The following is a 27,330-nucleotide window of genomic DNA, read 5'->3' as shown; positions in this document are numbered from 1 at the left end:
TGGTTTCCTGTAGACGCTAAGGTTTTAGATTTTAAATTACTAGCCCCAGATTCCTTCCTTCAAGCTTCAGTGTACGGTCATGTGCGAAGTGGCTTGGAAAGGGATCGCGATAGATGACTTACTCAGCTGAAGCTGCCATGGCTGAAATTAGCTACCCTTAGTAGCTCAGGACTTCATAGTCAGGCAGGTCAATGCAGGTTGTAAAACCAGGTGATGGTACCGCTACTGGTGTCTTATGTAGGCAACGAGTGGCTTCAATCACAGTTTCTTCATTCTAACTTCAGGCGCAAGTGAGTACAAAGCGAGAAAAATTTGAACATTGGGTATCTTCGCACACTTCATATTCAAGAAGAAACCATGCGCATCGGTTATTTCGGCAGAGTTTGCTATTTTAAGGGTGTTCAACCCCCACGTAAATACTGTCAGTAGTAGCTGTCATGGCATGGCGCATGTCCAAACAAAGGCATAACTACGGCCGACAGGGGTTTACACTATCTGTGACCAACTTCTACCTTAGCATTCACATTCACACCTCGATGCCAGGGTTACATGAGTCAAGAATCGACGAGCACCTTCAAATTCTGCAAAATACCACCAGACGGTTGGCATCGCAATGACAGCGCTTGGTATTCAGCTCAATGCACGACTCAAACTCATCGAAAGAACACCACAATGCACGCTATAGCATGCTATAAAGCTCTCACCTTTTCTTAACTCAACTTTTTCTCCTCACCCCACACCATCCACTCTTTCCTTTAACACCCTCTTTTTGTTTCCACGATCGCAGTCATTCGCTTCTGTTGATCATCGTTGCAGTTCCGTTCTGCTTGCCTCTCGCTCAAAGTACTATCATTTTACAGCAGCCATGAAGACCTCTACTTCTTTGCATTGTTTAATCGCCGCATTCGCTGGGTTCACCAGCGCTGCGGTATTGCCCAGTAATGACAACAACGTTGTTCTTCGTCCTGTCCAGCGACTCGATGGACTCAGGCCGTCTCTTCTGAACAGTGTCGATGCGACACGGGCACCAGGTCAAGCACCCTCTGCAATTCTAAAGCCTATTCGCAGGCCTGGAATCAAGCCCGGGCATCTCAAAGATCTCGAAGCCCGACAAACAGATGGTAAAACTGGACCTCCAGTTATCTTGAAGCCAATCCCGCGTCCTCAAGCTCTCAAGTCCGGTCTTGCCAGCAGCCTTCAGGCCAGACAAGAAGCCATGGTGCCGGCCAAGGAAATTGTCCTCGGGTATGCTGCTGAGGGCATGTCGGCCTTGGTTGACGTTGCCATGAAGCAGCCTACCGTGGTGTTGGAAGAAGTCGCCGGAATCGCCTCCGTCAAGTGCACTGACGCCGTTGTGTCCATGACCTTTAGCGACACTGCTGCTGTCACAGCTGCCTTTGCCGCGTGGCCTAAGTCTAACTTCATCATCATTACTTACTCTCCCGATGGCGGCTGCAACACCGCCGACGAGCGTGGTTTCTACACCATCTCTGGCCTTAAATTTGACGAGGCTTCTCGCACTGCCACTGCTTCTGGCCTGCGCTCTGCCCTTGACGAGCAAAGTGAGGATGCCGTTGTTGAATTTGATACCACCACGGCTCCTGCCAAACGCGACCTTCAGGCGTCAATCGGCGGCGAGATTAACGGCACCCTCATCGATACGGAAAATCTCAAGATTGTAGTCGATCAAGCGAAGTTCCAGAGCAATATCCGTATCAAGGGCGGCTTCCGTTTCAACTTCCTGAAGTTCAAGCCCAGTAAGATGTATCTTGACGTCGATTATTCCGGTCTCGTGAACCTCAACGTATCTACATCCGTCACTGCTTCCTACTCTTCCAACATCTACAACTATGAGCCGCTCTCTGCGTCTGTCTCAGCTTTTAGCATTCCCGGAATTCTCGACGTCGGCCCCATCGCACAATTTGGCCTTGGTGTCGAGTTCGCAGCATCAGGTACTGTCAATGCAAGCCTCGGTGTCCACAGCGAGATTATCAATGGCCAGGTTCACCTGAATCTACTTGACACCAACAAGACCTCAACTAGTGGTTGGAAGCCCGAAACCTCCGTCTCCTCCGATGTCAACGCCGAGGTGTCACTACAGCTCAACCCGTATCTTGATTTGAACCTTGCTCTGGGTATCCGCGTTTTCAAAGGCGTCATTGACCTGACCACCGGAATTGACGTCAAGCCTCAGATTATCAACGCTTTCTCTGCTGACCTCAGTTTTGCCTATGCCAGTAGTTCAGGTGTTACCTTCACTAAACCAGACACGGCTACCTGCCCCAACGGCGCTTGGTTCGCAAGCACCTTCAACATGGATGTCAATGCCTATATTGGATTCATCTATACCAGAACACTGTACAATCTTAATGCTCCTATCTTCCAGTCCCAGTGCTGGAATTTTGCGGGTTGACTTTTTGGTTTGAATGAGGAATCGATGAGTTGTTGATTTTCTGGTTGCAAATAGACTGACAAGCCCCTCGTATTTCCACAAATAGAGATATTAGATTGAATTGTAACAGTGTAGATTAGATGAAATGCGGGATTGAGATATTGAGGGAGTTAATCCGCTAGAAAGATGAAACAGATTATGACTGACTTATTGTGTAGCGCAAACCGTTGTGATTCAAGTTCAGCTTTTCTTCTATTACTAAAACGTTTTGTATGGAGTTAATATAAAGACTCAAAGTTTTTCAGCAAAGAAACTCGATCATGCACACTACAGTCTAAGACTAGAAGTAGAATTAGGTTAAAAGTCTCCAACCTTTCGTACATTGATGTTAGAAGTTATTTAAGAAGCTTGCTATTGATGCATTATAGGTAAAGATCAGCTAGGAAATTATAGGTAGCTATTTAATCAACAAGCATATACATGGCATCAGTTCGCGATTTGCTACTCAGAGTCTTATAAAAGTACCATTGTCCTTTTTCGTACTCTGGCAGTCGCGATGATACAAGCCGAGTAGTGCTGTACTTCTCCCTACCCTAGATTCAACAGATGATTGTAATCTAATTGGTCTATCTATTGATATGCCGCAAGCATCTCATGCTGTGATTACTTAGGAGAACCTATTTCAACTACATAAAGTCTGACGAGCAAGCCCTATAGGAGACTGTATGAAGGCTAGGAGTGACGCTCTACACACTTGACTACAGATACACAGTAGTATAAATTTCGCGCAGCTATAATTAGTATGGTGTCCATGTTGATACCAGTGCGCTAGCTGCTCTTCAACCCAATAGCTGGCTCGGGATGGTCTTAGAGATCGATATCAGCGCTGAAAAGCAGTTTGAGGCACATTTTAGTTAAATGTTAGTAGGTACTGGAATTTAGAAGTGGGGATCAGTAACTCTTGTCCCGAACTACATACATACTACATTTCAAAGGCACAAAATCGATTGATAGAAACGTTGAAAATGTCTGTACTTGACAGCTAGAGAGCAGTTTGGCAATCAAAATTTCATCACTCTGCAGTCATCACGGTGGCAGCTTTCGTTTCGGCTTTTCTATTATGCGCATACTTTTTTGAGAGAACATAATTCGATTTCAAGATTGCTGTAGCGTTTGACAGAAAAGTTTTGGCCTTATTACTTCGACATAGGCCCATGAATTATAGTTGTAAGGTTCCGGGTGCTGGAATCGCTCTTCTGGCTTGCATCATCCCTCTCTTGGGTTGTGCTGCTCAAACCCCGCTCGACTAATATACTGTCTAAGTAAATGTTGTCTCCTTTAGACTCCAGATCTTTGCTGCCATCATTCCGTGTTAAGGGTCCTGAGTGGGTTGCTCGATTTGACAGAATGCCAGGGGATGTTTTGTTAGCGCCAGATCGCGGATTACCAGTGTGGGAAGACATTAGGCCTAGAGAGTGGCGGAAAAAGACTCGAAGTGCTGGAGCTGACGCACAGATTAAGGCTAGGTCGGCTTCGAGTACGGTCCAAATCCAGCCGTAATACGCGTACCATGTCGCATCGTACGTAACTAGATTATGTTAAGTTGAATGATACTACAACGCTGTATACGGATACTTACAATAGTAAAGATAGACTGAATAATATAATCTCATAATACCGCATATTGTAGTCACAAGACCTAAGCCGAAGATACCACAGACTGCAAGCTTCTGGGTTTTGGGCATCTGAAGATTACGAATAAGGAAAGTAGGAAGAAGGCAGATAACAAGGTCTTGTACTGTTGAAACAGTCGTGACAGAGACTATCAATGGTCCTTCTTCGGCACAATCCTTTCGTCCAACAGCTACAGAGCAGGCGAAAAAGATAAGGATGATAAAAGAAACAAAGTATAGAATGCAAGCTACTATACATATCCATACTAGGTAAATAAACCGGTTAGTTAAAGATCCAGTTAGCCGGCGGTAGAAGAGCAAAATTGATATTTTTATGAGAGTCGTGGAAATCATGTAACTGAGTTCGATTGCCATGGTGACCTAAACAGTTGCAATGAGCTTCATCAAAAAAGGGAAAAGTTGACCTTGGTCTTACGTAAGTTGTGGTAGTTTTGGTTGCCGGTGTTTGATCCCACATATGCCATTGGAAGCCATAAATTGTTACGCCTTCAAGATGTTAGTTGTCACAAGATGACTGATACAGCTGCTCATACCGAGAATTGTCGAAATAGATAGTGCGATCAAGAATATCATCGATATACTTATAAGAACATCATCGACACCAGCGTTTTTGGTCATGGTCAGCCGTGCCCACATGCGGGCGGCATAGACGAGAAGCGTTACCACCAACAAGATAGATAGAGCTACTGGGGCGCCCCATGTCCTTTGCACTGGGGAGATGTAGTTGGGAGTCGGCCAACTGGCGATTACTTCTGGAGGGACATGAATGCCACCCGCGCGACTAACCAGGGCATGGGTTTCACGCAGAAGACCAGCAGCATTGATCATTTTGACATGTGGCAGGGGATGGCGTTACTTTCGGAGGGTTAAAGAGAGCGTGAGAGTGACGAGGAAAATTTGTTTCATCTGAGCAGCTGGAAACCTTTAGAAGAAGTGTTCAGGAGTTGGCTTGATAAGGGGAGACGGCTCGGGTCAGGCGCTGGATTCTAGGCTGTCTGCTAGAACACTCCCTAACAATGACTCTCGAGCACACTACATGATTTTGTCGTACCCATATGTCAGACTGTGGAACTATTTCTCGCTAGACCACGGTCCGCTCACGGCAATTCAAGTTTCTGAACATGCGCTACTGTAAATCATGTCGCACTACGCAAGGGCAAGCCACTTTTCGGAGAAATGTTGCAAACTGTGCTAGCGCATCTTCCGGCAATGAAAATCGTCTGGTTTAGAAGTCGCGCTAGTGGCACGCTAAAAGGCACGATCTGCGAAGGCTTGGTATCACGATTCAGAGATTCCAAAAATTGACTCGACAATTACGCGGCGCAACATGCAGCACTGGAAAGGGACGATGTATCTAAAGAATCTTGTTAATTTTCGCAAAAAAGTTTGATGAGCGAAGCAGAATTGATTTTGTCCAGGTGACAACCTAAAGTCAGTCAAACCGCACCCTACTTTGGTTCTGGAATGCCGTCCATTCCAGAGCTAAATCCTGTTCGGCTTAGCGTTAGGGCTTTGCAGAATCATGGGAGTGCTGAATAAGAGCTAGAATCATGCCAAAATTCATGCAACTTTTATCAGTGATCCAAGAAGGTCATATACATCGATCAAGCCGTTTCTTATGATGCTACGATATAGGTAGCACAAATATCTCCATACTGTATACTAAAGAGCTGGTATTCTCGGGTTAGGCCGATGCTGATCTAGACCCCAAGTCAACCCTAGGTAAGGGAGCATTCGACACTGCTCGGTCTCTCATACTCTCACGAAAGATGGCTTAGTGCGCGTACTCGAACAGTGGGGCACGATGCGTTAATACCATCTCTCAATTCAGTAAGATACGTGCTGAATGCGGGGATCAGTGGGCCATACCCCAGCTTATGTAACTTCAGACTAGCTCACCTTTAGCAAGGCATGGTGATAATAGGGCAGAAACACCCACGACCTAGACACTCAGGTCTTTGCGGGTAGCAAGTAAGCTGCCCGCTGCATACAAACTAATATGCCTTAGATTCGATCAAGCAAAGACCAGCGGACAATGTTTAAAAGCTACTGTATCGCCCCAACTAGATAGGTAAAGCGTATTCAAGGAGCCCCTTGCCTCACGATCAGGGAAGAAGAATAAAATGGCGGCAATAATTTCCAATGTGTAGCTAGACGGCTTATGCAGAGCATGTCAGAGCTCTCACGGCTGCAACCACTAGCTAACAAGAGCTATAAGATAGGTGACCCAACAAGTAATCGAACTTAACTACAAGACTTATCGCCATTCTAGGGCTCTTCTTCAAAATTGCAGTCTACAGTAGAATTCTCTGGCCGTCATCTCAATCACTCCAAGCAGCTTGCTTATGGCCATCCTCTTCATCACCTTCTAATCATACATCCACCGTCAAAGTACTGTCGTCAGTTCGAAGGATCCGACACTCTAAATCTCACCATGGCTAGTGAGTATCAATTAATAGCTGTTTTCTACCTGTTTCACACACACACACACACACACACACACACACACACACACACACACAGTCCTCTTCGCTCAACCCGCCTCTTACTGCTCAGTAACTCTCTCCATTGCACCGACAGGCATTCCACCCATCGTCTACCGCGTCCACTGTCTCAATGCCCAAAGCAGTAAAAGTGTATTGTCATGCTTGTTAACAAGCAGAAGCTCCGCCTACTCTGCTACCATCTTTGTTCTTGGGATCTCACTGTCATGATATTCGGGCCTATTACGAATTTTGTACGCACGAGCGCATGCACAAACCATCCCATGGGGTGGATTCAAGCATTTAAATAAGATCATGAAGATTGTGCAAGACGATGAATGACACATATGGCCAAGTGAGTGTCAGCAACGGTAGCTCTAGACAGGGGCCGCGCCTTTACTGAACGTGAGTTTTCGGTACTAGTATGCATATATCCCCTCTCCCGACATTGTTCGCTTCGTCGTACCAGTAAGACCCATTTGATAAATCACCGATCGAATTATGTTGAACCTCAGAGACGACTTTACTTTGCCTTACACGGGAGAGTCTTGTAGATGCGGAGTACTATTCATCTCTATCAGCAAATGATGATTTGTGGATTATTTATTCTCAACTATGTATCGGAACATCGAAGCTATGACCGGGGTGCAATCTCCGATGTCCCTACGAGATTTGCGGGGTTCGTATTGCGGGGTTCGCATTGTAACTATACCTGAAACGCTGCCACCCACTATTCCCTCGAGAGCATGACACCTGCTGGGAAAACTATCGCATACTTATATTCCACGTTCACCACAAGAACAACATCGTGTGATCAACATGCTTCATCTAAAAACATCTTTTGCATCTCTTGGGAACGGCTATCAGCGTTCAGACCGTCCAGTGACGTAAGAGGAACCCTGCGAGCGGAAGAAACGATGCACTGCTTAATCTCGAGAATGGGCAAACACGGTTAGTGCGCTGGTCTCATATTACGACGGAGGAACTGTCTATAGTAGTAGGTAGTCAAATTCCGCCGTATATATAGGACAGAAAGGTATGAGTGTGCTCTACACGATCCTTTCTAGTCAATCCCATTTTCTTTTGACGTGCCAATTCGATTTCCAATACCATCGTGATTCTATTTACCATCGCGTCATGGTAGCTTCAAACCCTGGGACGTTATTTGGGGGCCTTGCTGCCTTGCTTCCCACTGTGCTGTATTTCGGAACACTACTCAACAGGGTTGGGTTAGTGAGAGCTGACAATCCTATCGTCCAAACGATCTACACTACGGACCCAGCGCCTCTTGTCTACAACGACCGTGTCTATGTCGTTACTGGCCATGACGAAGACGGATCTACAACGTTCAACATGAAGGACTGGCACCTCTATTCAACGGCGGACATGGCAAATTGGCAGGATCACGGGTCGCCAATGAGTTTGAAAACATTCAGCTGGACCAATGCAAATGCATGGGCTGGGCAGATTATCCAACGCAATGGAAAGTTTTACTTCTACGCCCCAATGCGGCGCACCACTGGAAGCATGGCTATTGGCGTAGGCGTTGCTGATAATATCACCGGACCATACCGTGACGCGATCGGCAAGCCATTGGTTGACAATAACGAGATCGACCCCACTGTCTTCATAGACGACAATGGCCAGGCGTACCTATACTGGGGAAATCCAGGTCTCTCCTATGTAAAACTAAATCAAGACATGATATCCTACAGCGGAAGTGTCAACAAAGTTCAGCTCACGACTGCTGGATTTGGCCCTAGGTCTAAGGGCACAAGGGCCACTGCATATGAGGAAGGACCATGGTTCTACAAGCGCGGCGGGCTTTACTACATGATTTACGCAGCCAACTGCTGCTCCGAGGATATTCGTTACTCCGCCAGCACTAGCCCCACTGGCCCCTGGACCTATCGCGGACTCGTCATGGCAACAGCGGGTGCGAGCTTCACAAACCATCCTGGCGTTGTCGATTTCAAAGGTAACTCATACTTTTTCTACCATAACGGTGCCCTTCCTGGGGGAAGCGGTTATACAAGATCGGTATGCGTAGAACGCTTCGTATACAATGCCGACGGTACCATCCCTACACTTACAATGACAAAGAGCGGCCCGCCCCAAATCGGTACCGTTAACCCCTACGTGCAACAGGAGGCTGAGATGATTGCCTGGGAGTCGGGTGTAGAAACCGAAGTCTGCAGCGAAGGCGGAATTGATGTAACTTCCATCAACAATGGAGATTACATCAAAGTCAAGGGCGTCTCATTTGGCACCGGCGCCAAGTCCTTCAGCGCAAGAGTCGCGTCGGGGGCCAGTGGTGGCAAGATTGAGCTGCGTCTGAGCAGCACGACTGGTACACTTGTCGGCACATGTACTGTTTCTGGAACGGGCGCTTGGCAGACTTGGACTACGGTCACCTGCCCTATTAGCGGCGCTACGGGCACTCAAGACTTGTACTTTTTGTTCACCGGGAGCGGCAGTGGCAGCCTTTTCAACTTCAATTGGTGGAAGTTTTCACAATAGCCAATTTATAGTAGTATCTGTACAGTAGATAAATTCTATCGTGCGTATGAGTACCGTATATTAAATTTATCTGGTATTATATGTCCTATGTTTGCAAGCACTGTGCAATAGACTCAGGTAAAACCCAAACATTCCCCTAGTAGTATTGAAGGTAAGGCTGCACAAGTAGATATTTCTTAGAGTAAACATAAGACCAACTACATACTAATCAGACACCTCAATGCTCTTATTAATCCCTGCTTTATTCTCTGATCAAAAGCTCTTACAGCAGAGAGTTGGGCCTGGATAGAAGGCAGTAATATCTTACTATCTGGTCTTATGAAATTGGCTGTATGGGATGGCCTACAAAACATTGAACAGAACGTCCTAACTCCCACGAAAGTCGAGCCCATCCGCAAGCTCGCCGATGCTAGCCTTATGAACGTCGAAGCCACCTCTTCTGTAACCCCGAAATGGGTACCGCCAAAAGCCAATGACGAGCAAGTGACGAAGAAAGCCATCCACCTACAATCGAACCATGCGTACCCCGCATTCCCGGTTTTAGCACCTCACCATAATTTTCCTATAAAAAGCCCTTATTATCGAGGCAGACCATCTTATGATCTTTTCCTCGGTACGATTAGTCTCACTACATGAGGCCAGAAGTTGTCGCTTCCGAGGCTATTGCATAGATCAGCAGTCACCCCGGCAACCCTAAGAGGCCAGCTTAGAACATTTGCAGAAAACTGAAGCTTAAAAAGGATGTCTTGCATGTCTAGTAGAATAAAGCGAGAAGCCTCCTGTCAAAATTAATGCCTATGCGTTGAGTATTACCGTCGGTCGCGGTGGAATAGGGTAGGGTGACTGTTCTGACTGGCGTTTCTTAAAGACTTGATGGCCTTCAGATACTTGTTGCCTTCTATAGCAACCATCATCGATGATCGCTGCCTCTTGATGTTGGCTATGATATTTTGGTGAGTTTCGGAGGTTTTCTCGGGGTTGATGGACTTGGTTATTGTGAAAGCAAGAATGGTATGCTCAGATTTCAACACCGCTTCAGGCGTGAGAGTCTGGTCGAAAGGGAAGTCAATTTTGTCCGATCGTTGGAAGCGAGTGCGAGCCTCCCAACCACGACCAGATTCGAAGATCCAGCATCTCTTAAGGGAACTTCTCAAACAGAAGCAGCACCACGGCAGCCACGTATTCTGGCTTGCCGCTCTTGATCACCTCCCATGGCAGGATACCTTTCGTCAACTCCCTGCCAGCTGAGGGAGAGATGCAATTTACCTGGATGTCATACTTCTAGCCTTCGATACCGAGTGAGTGCGAAGATGATCTTCTCTCCTTAGTAACAATATCACTCTCGGCAGCTGTACCTGCAGGGACTTGGGAGTCTATTCGAATACGCTTGGTCTCTCTACATATTCTTATAGGTGAAGTATGGTGATACCTGGTTCTTCGTAAATAGCCTTGTCTATTACGATAAAGCCACAGGATCATGTCGCACACAGCCATCTACAGATCTGGTTATATAAATTGGGAAAGTTGCTTGATCTCGCAATTTAAACCCATCCTGGCAACCCAAAAGGAAAAGAAATCAGACCATAGTCTCCCATTTCCGAGGAATCAGTCGAATGAACAGTTCGGGTTTCTGCCAGAGAAAGTGGACTCTGTTTTGCTCCATCCAATGCTTGCTTTGGGGATCAATCTCGAGGTCGAAGTTCCAAACAAGCCTTGCCATCACAAGTCGCACTTCCGCATCGGCGAGGCTAGTATCTAAGACAATTAAGACTAATTCTTCCGGTGATGCTTAATTGTAGAAGAAACATGTTTGAGTAAAATTTTCACCTGCTTCTTTCCAATGCAGTTGAGCGGCCTAACTGCGAATGACTGACAGGCCTGCCTTCTGTCATTTTGGTATCGCTCATTTCCGGTCCACTGTTTAGGGACAAACAATTCGGGATCTCTGAAATAATTGCGATTATGGAACATGGGATATTGCCATACGCCGACGATTGTCTATTTATAGATTGGTCGATGGACGACGGTTTGAGGGCGTAGGACGTATAATGAGGGCTTGAGTGCTGGCGATGTGCACACATCTATCTCAGAATATGCGAAGCAAAAGCAGGGCGTATGAGGAAACTGGAACACAAAAATTGCCAGGCACAAACTCCCTGCCGATCTGAATACCTTCTGGTGGTGTTTTGCGAGGAATCATCCCCGGTACTGCAGGGGAGATGCGAAGCCCCTTGTGCAAAACTGCAAACATGTACTCAAGTTTGTTTAAACTAACCACCTTGATTTCATCTTCATGTTTGAATGTTGCCTTCAGCTCTTCGTACATCTTCTGTAGGTTATCTCTATGGGTTGCAAGGAGATATGTAACATCACTCAACCTGGTAGCTGTCTTTTCGGATCCGCCAACAATGAGGTTGTGAGCATTCGCATGAATTTCTGTCATAGTCACTTCCTACATTGAGGAGGAAAATTTTGTAATTAGCTCTATTTTTTCGTACGTTTTCTTCGTGTGCTCGGATCATCGGTTCAATAAAATCCGGGCGAGGATTCTTGTGGGCCATACGCTCAGCAACCTGTGCTACAGTGAAGTCGTGGTGGGCTTCCATATCTCGGTGAACTGGATATTGTGTCATCAACTGGATAAGAGTATTGGCGAATGGGAACCGAATAATAGCAGTGGATATCGCAATGCCCTTGGTATACATGAAGATCAGCTTGACCCATGGATGATACCTCATTTCATCAAGGCACCTGAAAGGCTCGCCAACGATTAAGTCACCAGTCATGTCGAAGGTGGTCCAGTTTTAATAGGACGTCAGTTAGACAGGATCTAAAGCGCAAGCCTTGTGTAGCTTGTCCAGCAACAGAGACGCGTATTTTTGGAAGATGTATTGTTGATCAACCATGGCCTGAGCCGAGAATCTGTAGGAAATAATCATGCTTAAGCGGCTGTGTCTTTCCCGGTTTGATCCAACAAGCGTGAACACGTCCTCGCCACGCCAGAAGTCCGGATCCTTGCCATTGTCCTCCTACCTGCCCTTGCGGTGACCAATTACATCTTCCCATGCTTCAGGGTAACTGAAGCTGATGTGATTTGGGGACAATCAGACAATCTCTCCATACTCTAAGTGTAGTTCCAAAAGTCTCTTGTGGCTCCTTCCAGATGTCTAGGTGACAGAGAATGGTATCTGAGAAACGGCCCACAGCTTAGGGCCTGGATATTTACGTAAAGAATTGAGGAACAAGTTGCGGGATTCACTGCCCAAAAAATAAATAGACATCTAAGAACAGATATATGTCGGCGATTGCAGATCGAAGACTTGGAGATTGTATTGTGTTGAGAGCAACATGCCCTTGGGCAAGGAAATATTAACGCACTGCAGATGCTACCACCGTCACCCATTGTATGTCAGTAGCATTTCGAAAAAAAAGTAGCAAAAATAAAAGAGTACATCACTAATGTTTAATTCAGGTTGATGATCCGAGGCTAGTTGTTTTACGCTCTTAGTTCAAGCCCTTTTGCACTTAGTTTTGAACAATAAGAGAAGCAAGCACGTAATGGGCAGCGGAAGGATCATCGATAGCGATTGTTCTCACTTGGCAAAGCAGCCTTCTTGAACTGATAGAACATAAGTGACACCAGATCTGGAATAGAGTGACCTTGGCTCTAGTACAGTGCACTGGAACGATATTAAGCTAGACATATCCATTAGGCAATGCTATTTTGTACATGCCTCGGATAATGGATTGCTAAAATCATAAATAGAAGATGGATAAATAGAGCACGCTTCCTTTCCCCGGCTTAGTGCGGGGTTTTATCTGTAGGATGATAGTAGATATATTGCACATGAAATACCCGAGGTAGGAGATAGCTACGCATGATATAGAGTTCAAGTCTATACTATTCTATCTACGCTAACATCAAAGGTTAGTCGTCGACACCGTTACTGTGAAAAGTGATAAGACAGATCCTATCCTCCGAGAGTGACGAGATGGTTGAAGGCCTAGAGATATCTATATGTATGCATTAATATTTATAGTTCACTAGACGAAGTGCCAGGTAATTGGCCCATGTGTATCCTACCTAAAGTGCGACTTCTTCTTTGTTATAGGGGAAGAGGACTTTGAACGAGTTTATATCAACCTAAACTCTAAAAGAAGAAATATAAGAAAAGAAAGGCTATTCTATAAAAGCCTATATTTGGTACCCACTTTTACCACTTTGTATACCAAAAGGTTCTTATTAAATCAGCCTTTGCTAAGGTAAAATAATAATATCATGCAGATTTGAGTATTGCCAGAAGGATATGAATACTTTTCTATGTAAACAACTCATCAAAACTATCTAGTCGTGCACTTAGCAACTATCGTGTATCTAAAACATAGCGTTAGTAGAAGCTACAAACCCGTCCCTCCCACAATATCCATGACTTCTCCACTCTGTCCATTTTCGTTCTCAAAGTCCCACCCTCAAAAACCCCTACTTTTGGTTCCTTTCGAAAAGATTTCCTACGATGAAAGAACCTCGTCGTCGGGGCCCCTCAGGTTACGCTCTGGCACCCTTGCAGGCCTGATCAAGCCCACACTGCCCAAGCTGGCTGCTCCCATGATGATACCCGTGAAGAAAATGAATGACTTCCACTTGCCCGCACCGTATCCTGATCCAAGAGGTATGTCTTCACTCCCCTGAACAAGCGCTCTCCCCACGAACCCTGACGCGATCGTTGCAACTCCACGGATCGACATTAGAATACCCGAGATGAGTGATTCGTTTTTTCGCTTTTCCAGATCCGATGTAGTCTTACTGTACGCCTTGTTCCGGAGCACAATCTGTGTTGCAAAGCTGCTACGTAGCACCACAAATGCGCCAGACGAGGCTCCAAAGAGAATCATTACTGCAACGAGAGGTGGGTATGACTTTGCTGAGCCCCAGATAGTGAGGATAGAGACAGATGCTACGATAGTGGTAATCAAAAGTGGGTAGAGTGGTCCGATACGGTCACTGATTTGTGTTAGCTGAATGGAGAATCGTTATAAAACATTGCACGATTGCTTACACTAGGTGGCCGTAGAGAGGCTGCGCAAAGATACAGACTATGTTAAAGTAGGTGATGAGTAGCGAGGCATTGCGTTGCGAGGCGCCGAAGTCAGTGGCGAACGTAGGGATGTACAACGCTGGAAGAAAATGCGCGAGACCTTGTGAGATTGTTGTCAAACAGACGATGTAGAATAAAGGCTGTGTCCAGAAACGATACGCTGTGCTCTTTTTCTTATCAATGTCACTATCAGGCGTCGAGGATTCTGTTAAAATGGTAGGTTCCTGGGCATGCTGACGCGATTGGATGAAAGGCAAGGATATTAGAGACAGGAATGCGCAGAATACTGCCCATCCTATAAGAGTAACCTTGGGAGAGTAGCGATATAGTGTGAGTGAGAATAGAGGTGAGAGAACTGCTGGCGCGAGGCTGCTGGCGGAGAAGCTGGTTTATGTTAGAATTGTAAACACAAATTGATTTGCTCGAGACTTACAAAATGCCATTGGCCAATGTCCTTTTCTCCACAAACCAGCCGTCTATCAGGACTATGGCTGGAGCAAAGATGAAGCTGCCACCGAAGCCATACAGGACACCGAGCGTCAGGATCAATTGTGCTGGCTATGGTCTTTTGATTAGTCATTGAACATAATTGAAGTTATGAGCCGACTGCTTACAGTCGTAGCAAATGCTGCTCCAATCGAAGATGCTGCAATTAACAAAGCACCAGACCACAGCAAGAGCGTCACTTTGGTAGGATACTTGCTGCAAAAGTATACCAGCAGCGGGGAAAGTCCTTGGATCAAACCCTGTTTACACAATCAGTCATTTCAAGGCTTAAAATCATAACAAAAGAGACTCACAAGACCAACAGGACCCACGTAAGCAACCTCCTGACTGCCTTGAAAAGGAGCATGTCGGAAGTAGTATTCGCGGAAAACACCAAAGGTAGAAGAAAATCCTTACAGAGTCAGATCTTCCCATTTTTCTGAGATCACAGATGCTCACCATAGGTTATGATATTCGTTGCCGAAGCTGCAGCCAGGAAGGTCCACGCCTTTATTCCTCTGTCAATAGGGTGGACTCGGTGCGATGAGCTTTTCTCGCCCATCTCAGACTTTTTAAAAACACTGTTGAATAGCATTGCCGATGTTTGATGTTGAGAAAAGAACATTCTCGGGCATTGGTTCTATGTAAATAGTGGGATCGGTCATGGGTATCATTATAACCTCAACTGCGATTGCTGGGCCAAATTTCGATCACAACATTTGCAATCTTACTGTGCCTCCACGCTTCTTCCAAGGCAAACATATTGTCCTTTTACAAGGGTAAAAACCCTCAATGTCTAAGCTTCGATTCACAGGAACGATGGTTTCTTTCGATCCAAGTGAGGGAATGGCGGAGAGTGAACGGAAATGGCGTGCGCGTGAACCACTCTTGGCAACTCTATATGGTCCTTTCCTGAAGAAGTACATACAGGCATTACAGATCGCTCGGTCTTGGCCGATCCTCGCTACTCCATCGATGAAAGAGACTTTGTTATGTGAAACTCGGCGCATATGCACTATGCATGGCAGCCGGTACTTGTGTGTATAGAGACTGTGGGGCCGGATGAAAAAAAACTTCCAACTTCATCGCCGATTCAAAATCGTGTGTGCAAGACAAAGCGCGTCGCAAAGGGAAGGTATCCCCAATTTGAGTCTTTCAGCTAAGATGGGGTACTGGACCCTTGTCAAAACTGTGGATAGGGGTGGGTTTGGCGGTTCGGTTCGGGTTAGTCGCAGCCTGTTTGGAATGCATCCGCTGCAAGGCGCCCCAGCATGCAACCGCCCTTCTCAATAGAAACTATGGCATTAGCCCATTGCAGCTAGAAGAGTGTTAAATTCCCTCTCAATAGGTGGTTCCAGGGTAACACTCCAGGTCACGTCGATGCACGGCCCGCACAAGGCCCGCGCTTCCGCTACCGAGTCTCCGATCAGATCTGGGCCGATCAAAGATGGATCTGTGTCTAGGTCAAAATCAGGCTGCTACGTGTCTTACAATGAAGCACGATGCGTAGAGCAGATAGTTGATGACTCTTGTGGTGCATCGACCCATATTTCAGCTTTGGTTGCTGACAGCTTAGGCTAACCCGTCCTCTCAGGAATCTGACGTGTTTATGCTATTGTGTATGCGGCTGAGTAGATGCATCCAAATAATGATCCGCTGACGTATCACGTGGCTATGTGGTCTTTGTTCTCTCATACTTCATATTCAATTTTACCGCGAATCATCGGGCGAGAGAATTATCTTGATCCACTATAATAGGCACCCCATGGTTCAACCCAGATGTACATTTCTTTTCCCCTAAAGCATCACCACCCTTTAGCGATTTTGCTTATTGTGTGATATTCTTTTATGCGTGAATGGACTTTTCTGTGCGGTTTATTGGCTCGTTTTCTTGCGTTGTCTACGCAACTTTGAACTGCAGTGACGACCTTCTCTTGGTAAAACGCTGACATACATGGGTTGGCAATAACTGGTCAGCAAGAATTCCTTGTTTCTAACAAGGTCATGGTCAGCGATGGCGTGCTTCTTGGTTCCGGTTTGGGAATAATGCCCGAAGGCGTAACTTCCTCGTTGCGGCTGAAGGATGGATTGTGGAGAACCAAGAAATAGCTAACGCTGGCGATATTGCAAATGAAACGCCTTACGATCTGACTGAATGTTCTCAGATTGTTCGAACTCATCAAAAGCTTCACGATCAGAATGTCTATGGTGAAATCGATGGGTTACTGATCACTGAGCTAGTGTCAAGCAACGACATCCTGCTGAGTAGTATTGGTTAATAGTAGTATAAATACCACTCAATTCTCTGTGTAATACTCAACAGCACAAGTTATCGACTTCTCACATTTGAATCCATAATCTTGCAACCATACACCTCTATCAAGTCATCTTTACACATTTTGCCAACATGCCTTTCCTCGATATTGAAGGTATCCCAAAGGGTGCCGCCGTTGCTCAGCTCAAGACTATCAAATTTTCAGAACTGCTTGATAGGAGCGAGTCAGAGATGGAGAATCTAATCTCAGCCTGCGAGCACTATGGCTTCTTCTACCTGGACCTCACGTCCAATGAAGCTGGCAACATGATGCAGGATCTGAAAGACCTACGAATTCTCATGAAAGACTGGTTCAAGCAACCAGTATCCACCAAGATGAAGACACCAACTATCTCGAATGCTCACGGGTACGAATTCTGTTATTTTATTGTGGTGGAACTAGGCTAACTCATGTTCAATAGCTACAAACCAATTGGTGTTCAATCTGGTATTAGCGAGAACACCAAAGATGGATGGGAAGCTCTCAAGGTGAGTTTCAATACGGCCAACGTTGCGGCTTAATGCTAACATTCAGATAGATCGGCCACTGTGAACTGAAGGGCAGATGGGGCCTCCCTCCGGTGGTCACCTCTCACCAGCGAATCTTTGACGATTTCTCCGCGGCATCGCACTACATCCTCAAGAACCTGCTTGACTGCATTTCCAGCGGACTTGGCCTGAAGGATGAGGAGAGCTTGCACAACTATCACAGGGATGACGAGCCATCCAAGAGCACTCTATACTTTCTCCACTACCCGGCGGCCACTATATCCCAAGCAGGTGTGGGTCAGAACATGCATACCGACATTGGTTCTTTGACATTGCTATTTGCCCCACAATGGGGTCTGCAAGCTCTCTCGCCAGACAGTGGAGATTGGGAATGGGTGGAGCCAAAGCCAGGCCATGCTATTATCAACGTTGGTGATACACTCCGTTTCTTGTCAGGAAGGCGTCTGCGCTCTGCCCTTCATCGTGCGGTACAAATCGAGGGCGTCGACCGTTCTTCCATCTCATACTTCCTTCGCGCTAGTGACAGGACAGAATTCCGCGACAGCGATGACGTGAAGACGGATGCGAAGAAGTGGTATCTACGCAAGTATGAGACGTACAAGCAGTCTCACGAGGTCCAACGCACGGAGACCGTCTTGACTGGTGGAATGATGGATGAGTTGGTCGTGGCTCCATAAGATTGCAGTTTCCTGTTTTTGGCGTTTATCAGATTCTGTGTGGTACTTGGGTATAATTCAGAGTAACGAACACATTTTTTTCTATAAAAAAACAATCTCTTGTGCCCTGTACTTTTCGCGATTTTGTGCAGGTGAGCATTTCTCAATTATGCTTGAGAGAATGATTGCTATCATGTTGTATTACTGGTCTTTGCTTTCTAGATTTTTCTCCCCCATACTGAAAACACATCAGTAGAAAGGCCATATTGAAGTCTTCTACCCTACTGCAGCCGAATTTCAGTCCTGCAATATGTTAGTCCATTTACCGCACAGTTACTAACGATTGCGACTTCATCTTTACAGGCAGCAGCAGCACCGACTTAGGCTGATATATTAACAGTAGTTTAGCCAAATTTCTGTTTATAAATGGCTGTTTGAGCTATATGTCAGCGTTGTTTAGATAGCGCTAGCTTGTTTACTGGAATTTGGCTGAGTGATATACATTATAGCTGATGTGATTGGGGGAAACTGCCATTCGTTAGCCACTTAGTATTGGAGGACCCACAATCAGGCGGACAACGAGGAGCGGAAGATTCAATGCATGAATCAGCTCGGAACACGATCCACATGTTGGACATTGACTGAGGTTCTAGCCATGAAGAGACCAAAAACGCCTGTACTAGCTGACCGCATTGATCCGCACTACTACCTTCTACTTTGGGATTAGTGTGATCCTTCCATTCAAGGTAGCCACTCCCATTACCAGATCAAACACATGAGTAGGAGCAGTATGTGAAATTTCCCTTGTCTCGTGACATGGTGCGCGGCACGGGCTAGCCGTGCCGAACGAAAACGATCGTCGATGAACATGCATAAGATGTTCGTGCCGGACAACCAGTTAGTCAGACCCGGAAGCAGATACCACGGCTACTCGCAGTCGGCTTGTCGCGGCCGGCTTGTCGCCCACGCGTCCTCTAAATCCTTTTCGATTCCGATGCTGTGCGCTCTTAGCCCATAGATCCCAAGCATGGATATCTTCAAGCTCAGTTTAACGCCAGCGACCAAGTGGCTGGTTGCTGCTACTCATGTCGCGAATATAGCATACTCAAGGGTATGTACTTCTACCATGATGCTGTCGGATTTTGTAGCTTTGAAAAGTAGATTTTGCATTATTAGTATGCACTAGAGTACAAGGACGGTGCTTCTGGACAGTTTCCAGCGGAACGGATCGTTACCTTAGCGTTCCGTGGGGCGACATGGGCATGGCCGGGTATGTGTGCCGTAGATTGAACAACATAACAATGTTGGCAACGTCTTGCCTGTGCCAAGAGCGGAAACAACCGCTTTTGGGGGTGTGCACAGATCCAGTATGCAAGCACAACCTGTAGCTATGTCCAGTGATGAGGCGTAGAGCAACGCGGTAAGCAAGGGGGCGGCCTAGGAGCGCTGCACGCCTGAGTCTAGCACCTGTGCGTACCGCTAGGGACACTCATTCGTTGCGACTGCGTGAAGTGCGATTTCGACTCGGCAATCTTACTGACTCGTCCACCGCTGGCTAATAAAGTAAGCTGTTCTGAATCATACAGGCCAGTTTGCCACTGTCACTAGCTCGTCAGGCTACGTTTGTAAATTGTACACTTCTTCAATTGTAGTCACTGCTCATATGGCTTTGACAGCAGACCATGCATTCGAAAAGGATGCACAAGGCCCCGATGTATCGGCTTTACCAAGAACCTCTCTTTCACCTGAAAGGGCACACCACAGCGATGAGGAAGGGCTGCCACCGCGAGATCGAGGCAGATCTGCCTGGGTTTGTCTAGTTGCTGTCTCTGCCATATCCATGGCCACATGGGGTGCGCTTTGCAACGTTTCTGCCTACTCAATATCTCAAATTAACTCGTCAAAGGCTTTGGCGCCACTCAGGGTGTCTTTCGCGAATACTATTTCAACAATCCACCGTTTGAAGGCAACCAGCTCGTCGCCTCTATTGGTCTTCTCGTTGTTGTAAGGAACACCCAACTCAAATCACACCGTCAGCAACTTAGGATAAGCTGACAATTTCAGGGAATTCTTCAATCATTGTCACCTTTCCTGCTGCCCCTGATTGGTAGATATTCTCAATTCAGACCCCACATGATGTGGACGGGAATGACTTTAGTTGTGGCTTCTTGTTTGGGAGCTGCCTTCTCTACTACAGTATGTGGCAGGCACACATTGCGATGCATTTGCTCAACTTATGTTCGTTCTAGGCTTTACAGGTCATCATGACTCAAGGAATGATGTATGGCCTTTCAAGTGGGCTTTTGTTTGCGCCTTGCATTAGTTTCGTCGACGAATGGTTCCTGAAGCGTCGCGGACTTGCCAATGGTATTTTGTAGGTAGCCACCAAGTCTTTGATGACCACGTAAAAGTATCTTACTGACTATCAAAGTTTTGGTTCCGCAAACATTGCCTCGTCTGCGCTCTCCCCTATATTCGCTCGACTTCTGGACCAATATGGACCGCGTACAACGCTGATCGGATGGACGGTGTTCATCGCAGTCACAATTTCGCTGGGCATAGTTTTTATACGTCCTCGCCGCCCACACGGTGTAGGCGTGGTGGTTGGCGCTCATAAACAAGAGCTCACACTCAAGCCTTTTAAAAGCCTATACTTTTGGCTGTTCGTATCCTCAATGGCTGTTCAGAGTCTGGCGAACAATCTCCCAGCAAACTATCTTCCAAGCTATGCAACAGATCTTGGTGTTGACTCTACAAAAGCAGCATTACTGGTCACGTACTTGTCTTTGTCTGGAATCATTGGTCAAGTCTCGCTCGGAGCCCTCACGTAAGTGAAAAATCCATCGACATAGCGTATGCCAGCAAGCCACTAACTGGAGCACAAAGGGACAAAATTGGACCTCTAGTACCGATGCTTCTCAGTACTCTCGTCAGTGCCTTCGCGGTGCTTGTCGTTTGGGGTTTGGGTAAAGCCTACTGGACCATGGTGATTGTATCGCTTTTGTTCGGTGCATTTGCATTCAGCTTCATGGTTTTGCGAAGCCATATGGCCGCTATAGTCGTGAACGACCCCAACCGTCCAGCTGAAGAACTTCTCGTCTCTGGAGTGCTGTTATTCACCAGAGGTGTTGTGGGTGTCGTTTCAGGCTATATCGCTTCAGCAGTCCTCCAGAGCTCTGAGTCTACCGAAATAGACTACAGCTACGGTGCTGGAAAGTGGCGCACTCTCATCATTCTGCTGGGCACAACGATGACTGCAGCGACTGTGGGAGCTATTGGCCTTCGAAGGAGAAAATTGAGCGTTTGAGAAAGCCCTTCGGCAATCCACTGATACAGAATAAACGACTGACACGCACAGTATCCCGGGGTTCTAGAACAGTCTATTTCATTTCTTAAATGTGAACAAGGTTGATCTAGGGATAACATGCTGAGACGCTATCAGTGATACTTTTGGTGGACATCACACTTTTGTGTAAGATTTCACATAACATTGATTACATTACACGATGATTCAAAGTGAAAAATGAGCTAGTATTCTACGCTGTTCTTTCTAATAAACAAGCTAAGGTGCTAACGTAGCGGCAGAAATCCTCCGCTTCCCGCGAAAAGAAAAGTTTTCAAAGGTTTGGACATGCGTTCTCTCTCCAGTCGCTTCATCGAAGATGAAACACCCGTGCCTGACAATATTCGGAGGAGTGTACAAATGCAAAGAAACGGCATAGTCGATACCGTTGTTCCACATCTTGTGGACACCGAGATCATCGTTCATGTAAGCCACCTGATCCTCGACATGTACCTTCTCCGATATCGTAGTCATACTCGCGTGATCTTCAGGTGAGTTTGCCTTACCTGGAAACTCATAGCGCGTCTCAGTGAGCTGACCGTAAAGGATCTTCATTAGGCAGTGTGCGTTGCTGTGGCTGTGTATGAGACTACCTTTGCCAGGCGCCCAGACAAGCAGAAGCTACTTGGTCAGGCTGGGATATGTAGGCGGCCATCAGGTGCACTCACGAGATTACTCTTTCCGTTGCCCTGATCTACCAAGTTTCGTGTGTAGCCGCTGTTTGGATCCACAAGAGCAAACCTCCTCCACTCATCTTCATTGCTTCGATAATCTTGCATCAAACGGTTGAGTAGTTTAATGTCAATGTCCTCAGATGTCAATCCCGACGAACCAAGGGCATCTTTCAAGGCAGTTACCAGCTTCTCAAATTGGTTTACTGGCGAGGTGATTGTAAGTGAAGTTTGAAGCATGATGCAAAGTGGTGAATTGAGATTTGAACGGCGTGATACTGAACGATAAGGTACTTCAAGGTCAGGACCTATTTAAATACTCTGCTCTGAGCGTTATATTCTAAGAGGAGATGCGTTCTGATCCGGCCAAATGCACGAGAAGCAAGAAAGGGTGCGGCAGGCCGCCTTCACCGGTACCGGCAGCTGCATCGGCCGGAGTTGAGCTTTCGGGAGTGATTTGGATAGTGCATATTTGGCAAAATGTTAGTCTAACAGCTATAGAGCCATGAATAGTCAACGCTTAAGCGTTTGCGGAGAATGGGCCGTATCCGGATGTGCATGTTCCTTCCGGGTATACAAGAATCAGCATGTCATGCTCTAGTCGTAGTGAGCAATATAAGCAGCAAGTGAAAGTAGAGGCGCTATAGTAGGCTAGTTGAGGGTTATGGTGTATATTCAAGTGGGTCTTTGAGATCGCATCGACGATGAAATCCTACGTACCATCCCCTGAGCGCCAATGGTCGGCCTGTGGCTGGGGGGCCAGAACGATAGTTGTCTTTTCCTTGATTATCGGTTAAATCACTCTGGGTTGCAGCAAGAAATGAACCACGATCAGGCCCGCAGTTCAGATCAAAGAGAAACTCACGATCGCTGGGCCTTAGTTATCTCTGCAGGCAGCCTTAGCCAGAGCCTGTGGGGTAGTATGTCAAGTAGAATATTGGATAATCAGAATACCTAACACCAATGTATACAGGGCTAAGAACCGGGTATGCACTGGAGAGATAAGCCAAGAAATCCCACCGGCACTGCACGCCGTAAGATATAAAAATGCTGGAGTCACTCTCTGAACTCTCGTCATTACAGCTTCATCCAATCTCTCCACTTCTTTGAGATCTTTTGACTCCTCCTGATACATATAATACTGCCCTGCTCAACCATGGCTGTTATTGACGGAGAAAGCATCGAGTTTACTCCCAGAAGCTATGAACCTCTAGCAAAGCTTGATACTATCACGTTTTCTAAACTACTGGACCGTAACCCAGAACAAATCAGCAAGCTTATGGCAGCGTGTGAGAATGTCGGCTTCTTCTATCTAGATATTTCAGATCAGTACTCAGCAACGATGCTGGATAATCTTGATGGTGTAAATTTGGCTATGAGGGCCTGGTTTGCTCAACCCGAATCCGTGAAGCGGAAATATTTGGCCATTAGTATGGCATCGCATGGGTCAGTAATGCACAGTCTCATAATAACCGTCTATTTTTGCGTACTTAGTATAATATCTAGATACAAGCCAATTGGATCTCAAGCTGGAACACATGGTGGGCGAGATGGATGGGAGGTTTTGAAGGTACGTTACAGGCCTCCATGATCTAGTATGCACTCACAGCCCTAACCTCGGCTCTAGACTGGCCGCTTTGAGATGCAAAGTCGGTGGGGTCTTGCACCTGTCGTTGAGCAAAACTACGAGACTTTTGAAAAATTCCAAACACAATGCCATTACATGACAAAGATCATGCTTGATCGCATATCGAATGCTCTAGGCATGACGGGCGATCGGAGCCTCAACCGCTTTCATCGGAATGATTGCCCTTCAAAGAGTGCGCTTGCATGTCTTCACTAGGTGAGTTGTCTAAATCTTGTTCTGCACGTTCTTCGAGCATATTACTGACTTGATTGAAGTAAGTCAGCACCCTCTAATATCCAAGGCAAAGCGCCTTATAAGGCACTGCTTCAAATTGATGCCGAGCTAAACTTAATTTTCTGCACAGTATCCCCATGGACCCTACTGGAGGCAATGTAGGCCACAACATGCACACCGACTACGGTACCCTGACGCTCGTCTTCGCTCCTCAGTGGGGCTTGCAAGTGATGACACCTGTCGGCCCTGGTGCAGACGAATTTGAGTGGCAATATGTAGAGCCGCGTCCCGGATGCGCTGTTGTGAATGTGGCCGACGCACTTCGCTTCTTGACGAACGATAGGCTGCGCTCAGCCGTACACCGCGTTCTTCCTCTGACACACTCGGACAGATACTCAGTGACGTACTTTTTGCGTCCGAGTGATGACACGGAGATTACTGATGCGGAGGGAAAAACTTATAACGTTATGGATTGGTATGATAAGAAGAACAAGATGTATGAGACTTCGCATGCGGCGCAGGATAGATCACTTCTTATTGGGAATTTGTACAAGAATATTTAGATTTCTTCTCCAGTAGAAGTTTAGGCTTAAGAGTTACTCGCAATCTATGTGTTCTCTATTCTCTTACACTTACTAGAGAGAAAATAGTATTATATGATATTATAGATAATGTCTAGTAGATAGGTCACTTAAAGGTATATAATAGAGAGTTGAATATAAACGAGCTAAGAAACTAATAGAATGTCCATAGGCATTATAAAAATATATGAAAAATCCACTAAATAAGCTAATATACATATTAGACTTTTATAGTAATAGCTTTCTACTAAGCTAGATTATACCCTAGGTTAGAAACTACTTCGATATAGATAGTAGCAGGAACTGTGCCGTTATAACTATACTTTACGTTTGTATTCTAAACTAGCTTAAACTAGCCCTTAATACGCGCTAGGTCTTTACAAAGATCTCGCTAGTGATTGTATAGACTGCTCCGGCGCGTACGCAGCTCGGGGATGCTGCTTATTTTTATAGAATTGAAGGCAGCGTGATTAATAGATTCTAGATAGAAAAAACTAGAGGGAGATAGGTTAGGTTAATTGAACTAGTGATCTATATGGTGATTGTCGTCTGATCTTGTTGTTTACTCTTGTCGTCTGCTTTGCCTCTATCTTCAAGCTATTCTAATACTATATATATTAGCTAAATTAGATTCTAGAAGAATCTATTAAGTGGTAGATTGCGTGATCTTTATAGATAGAAAGATTCTAGCTGCTATTGGAGATTAGCTAAGTAGCTTAGATCTCCAACAGTTACAAAAAATATTCGAAAGAGCCTCTCCCCCAGGTCACATAATTTCGCTCCATGATGATTATATCTTTTAGTGAGTATCCTAAGTGGTTTCTCAACCACTTCACCGTCATTACTAGGGGAAAGATCCTTTCTGTTGTTTCTTTTAACACTCTTCCTCTACCTCTAGGGTAAGAGTTTGTATCTTCTAGCGTACTTGATAGTCCGTATTATCTGTCTGGGATTTGCAATAAATTCAAACAAGGGGGTTTGATTTGTTTACATAACAAAATGAGTAAATCTACGATACGGGGCCTTGTCGTATAGGCCGGGTTTTTCTATTTTGAACAAGATAATGAACATCCTATGTTCATTAGTAATCGACCATTGATGGGCTAGTAAGAACAATTATCTTTCCTATAACATCTCTAACAAACTCTTGGATCCAATTTGGCTAACCTCTAAGCCCTGAAATAGGCGCCCCGAAACTAGGGATAAAAATATGCGCACCGCGCCTGCTAATTATCTGCCTTATAATAAATTCAGCTACCTCTTCTGGTAGTAGAAAATCCTCAAGAATCTTCGCGTCCTGACCACTGCTTAATACCCCCTCTTTAACTGCTGGTGTGCGTACCCAACTTGGATGCACAATTGTAGTCTTAACGCCTGATGCTTCATACTAGATCTTTAATTCACTTGTAAGACCCTCATGGAATGCTAGTGCTGCAGCTTTAGTTGTAGCATAGTCTACATTTGCTGCGCTCGTTAAATATGAGGCAATGCTTGCTACTGACACAATATGGCCTTTATTTTTCGCTACCATGTCTAGGACAAACTGCTGGATAAGCCGCCAGTGTGAAAGGATATTTGTATCGAAAATGCGACTAAGAAACTTACTTAGAGTTCTTAGTATTGTGTGAGCGCTATGCACGATACCAGCATTGTTGACGAGAATTGAAGGATGGCCGAGACTGTTCCGAATTTTGTCGGCCGTTTCTGCTATTGCTATAGGGCTGGAGATATCGCATCGAAAGTATGTTAGCAGGCTATTAGATTTGAAAGCCTTGGGGGGCGCCTGCACGTTAAGCACTGCCACGCAAATTCTATGTCGAGTTAGAGCCTCTGCAATGGCTCTGCCGATTCTGTTGCATCCTCTAGTGACGACTGCGATTTCCAAGGGCTAATCCTAACTATGACCTGCTCTTATCTGCTAGTTGTTTGTAGCCTATGAGTTAAGAGCTACGTTAGCTTTTCTTATTATGCCCACGGTAGTGAGAAAACTTAGTGTCCACATTAGACTGTGTTTGTTGATAAGGCGTGAGAAAATCATTGTTTCTTCTGCGTATTTCCCTGTATCTTTTAGGGAATATAGTAGAATGCTGAGAAGAGGGGCGGTAATTAGAGGTTTGAATACGCAATTAATAAAGAGTTCTAGCCCTCTGAGAGTGGGCTCCACGTATGCAGCTATGGCCTATCTCTTAGAAATTTGGCTACTTATTAAAGGTAGAAGTAATGATGGAAAAAACAACGTAAGGAATATAAAAACCGGATGTTACGATGTAATTTATATACTAGCGTTTAAAAATGCCTCGCTTGGTGTCCGAAAAGTGTTTTAACTCCTCCGACGAGTATATTAGTGTTTCTAATAAGGTTTTTATAAGCCGGTCACAAGTACTCCGGCTCGGAGATGACCTGCCACTTATGCTACGCATGGGCCCCTGGCCTCAACAATAAAATACGCTCAAAAACAATCCAATTATTCATTGGCATCTATGGCAACAAATATGATTTTTTTACATGAAAATAAGTATATCACAACGTGCTAGAGCTGTTTATTACAGCAGAGAAGCAGCTTGAGGAGGGTGCTGCAGAGATAGACAGCTGTCTTGAGCAGCTACTCGCTATCTAGTAGACGGCTCGTATAGCCTAATGAGCACTATGCTAAGCTTGCTCGCATACGCCAAGTTTATCGCCCTACGTACGCCTAGCAGTATTACTAGCAGTACGTAGTGGTT

The 27,330-nt window shown here is 45.8% G+C and overlaps 10 protein-coding genes across 10 annotated transcripts; 5 read left to right on the top strand and 5 right to left on the bottom strand.

The window, feature by feature from the left end:
* Positions 1–865: 865 nt before the first annotated feature.
* On the top strand, positions 866–2,413 carry PSV08DRAFT_350658 (uncharacterized protein; the record flags this gene model as incomplete). Its single annotated transcript, XM_014219572.2, has 1 exon — positions 866–2,413. One exon carries the CDS (start codon positions 866–868, stop codon positions 2,411–2,413), a length of 1,548 nt encoding a protein of 515 aa, XP_014075047.2.
* Positions 2,414–3,588: 1,175 nt separating this feature from the next.
* PSV08DRAFT_409213 (uncharacterized protein) lies at positions 3,589–5,068 on the bottom strand (the record flags this gene model as incomplete). The annotated part of the gene is made up of 4 exons (XM_014219571.1): positions 4,620–5,068; positions 4,502–4,572; positions 4,032–4,446; positions 3,589–3,980 (listed from the first exon to the last, which is right to left on the bottom strand). Exons 1-4 carry the CDS (start codon positions 4,912–4,914, stop codon positions 3,589–3,591), a joined length of 1,173 nt encoding a protein of 390 aa, XP_014075046.1. The 5' UTR covers positions 4,915–5,068.
* Positions 5,069–7,706: 2,638 nt separating this feature from the next.
* Positions 7,707–9,089, top strand: PSV08DRAFT_246612 (carbohydrate-binding module family 6 protein; the record flags this gene model as incomplete). Its single annotated transcript, XM_014219570.1, has 1 exon — positions 7,707–9,089. One exon carries the CDS (start codon positions 7,707–7,709, stop codon positions 9,087–9,089), a length of 1,383 nt encoding a protein of 460 aa, XP_014075045.1.
* A 1,576-nt stretch (positions 9,090–10,665) lies between these two features.
* Positions 10,666–12,370, bottom strand: PSV08DRAFT_370504 (cytochrome P450; the record flags this gene model as incomplete). Its single annotated transcript, XM_066093193.1, has 7 exons — positions 10,666–10,837; positions 10,921–11,087; positions 11,221–11,541; positions 11,588–11,848; positions 11,993–12,118; positions 12,200–12,245; positions 12,294–12,370. 7 exons carry the CDS (start codon positions 12,368–12,370, stop codon positions 10,666–10,668), a joined length of 1,170 nt encoding a protein of 389 aa, XP_065949168.1.
* Positions 12,371–13,598: 1,228 nt separating this feature from the next.
* Positions 13,599–15,266, bottom strand: PSV08DRAFT_350655 (major facilitator superfamily domain-containing protein; the record flags this gene model as incomplete). Its single annotated transcript, XM_014219567.2, has 6 exons — positions 13,599–14,091; positions 14,147–14,569; positions 14,619–14,743; positions 14,800–14,931; positions 14,986–15,083; positions 15,131–15,266. 6 exons carry the CDS (start codon positions 15,264–15,266, stop codon positions 13,599–13,601), a joined length of 1,407 nt encoding a protein of 468 aa, XP_014075042.2.
* A 1,812-nt stretch (positions 15,267–17,078) lies between these two features.
* Positions 17,079–18,172, top strand: PSV08DRAFT_246610 (uncharacterized protein; the record flags this gene model as incomplete). Its single annotated transcript, XM_014219566.1, has 3 exons — positions 17,079–17,353; positions 17,408–17,474; positions 17,525–18,172. 3 exons carry the CDS (start codon positions 17,079–17,081, stop codon positions 18,170–18,172), a joined length of 990 nt encoding a protein of 329 aa, XP_014075041.1.
* Positions 18,173–19,814: 1,642 nt separating this feature from the next.
* PSV08DRAFT_389087 (MFS general substrate transporter) lies at positions 19,815–21,458 on the top strand (the record flags this gene model as incomplete). The annotated part of the gene is made up of 6 exons (XM_014219565.2): positions 19,815–20,004; positions 20,058–20,155; positions 20,216–20,347; positions 20,401–20,525; positions 20,583–20,978; positions 21,038–21,458. 6 exons carry the CDS (start codon positions 19,815–19,817, stop codon positions 21,456–21,458), a joined length of 1,362 nt encoding a protein of 453 aa, XP_014075040.2.
* A 255-nt stretch (positions 21,459–21,713) lies between these two features.
* PSV08DRAFT_178494 (RmlC-like cupin domain-containing protein) lies at positions 21,714–22,405 on the bottom strand (the record flags this gene model as incomplete). Its single annotated transcript, XM_014219564.2, has 2 exons — positions 21,714–22,115; positions 22,163–22,405. 2 exons carry the CDS (start codon positions 22,403–22,405, stop codon positions 21,714–21,716), a joined length of 645 nt encoding a protein of 214 aa, XP_014075039.2.
* A 916-nt stretch (positions 22,406–23,321) lies between these two features.
* PSV08DRAFT_178896 (uncharacterized protein) lies at positions 23,322–24,589 on the top strand (the record flags this gene model as incomplete). Its single annotated transcript, XM_014219563.1, has 4 exons — positions 23,322–23,611; positions 23,672–23,735; positions 23,793–23,985; positions 24,135–24,589. 4 exons carry the CDS (start codon positions 23,322–23,324, stop codon positions 24,587–24,589), a joined length of 1,002 nt encoding a protein of 333 aa, XP_014075038.1.
* Positions 24,590–25,769: 1,180 nt separating this feature from the next.
* On the bottom strand, positions 25,770–27,079 carry PSV08DRAFT_179432 (uncharacterized protein; the record flags this gene model as incomplete). Its single annotated transcript, XM_014219562.1, has 4 exons — positions 25,770–25,987; positions 26,012–26,495; positions 26,559–26,779; positions 27,055–27,079. The coding sequence occupies 4 exons, from the start codon at positions 27,077–27,079 to the stop codon at positions 25,770–25,772; spliced, it is 948 nt and encodes a 315-aa protein (XP_014075037.1).
* Positions 27,080–27,330: the final 251 nt, after the last annotated feature.

Source organism: Bipolaris maydis (assembly GCF_028858645.1).
Source record: "Bipolaris maydis strain C4 unplaced genomic scaffold PSV08scaffold_6, whole genome shotgun sequence".
Lineage (NCBI taxonomy): Eukaryota > Fungi > Ascomycota > Dothideomycetes > Pleosporales > Pleosporaceae > Bipolaris > Bipolaris maydis.
The sequence above is the reverse complement of the archived record's forward strand: the minus strand, read 5'-3'. Positions and strand labels throughout refer to the sequence as shown.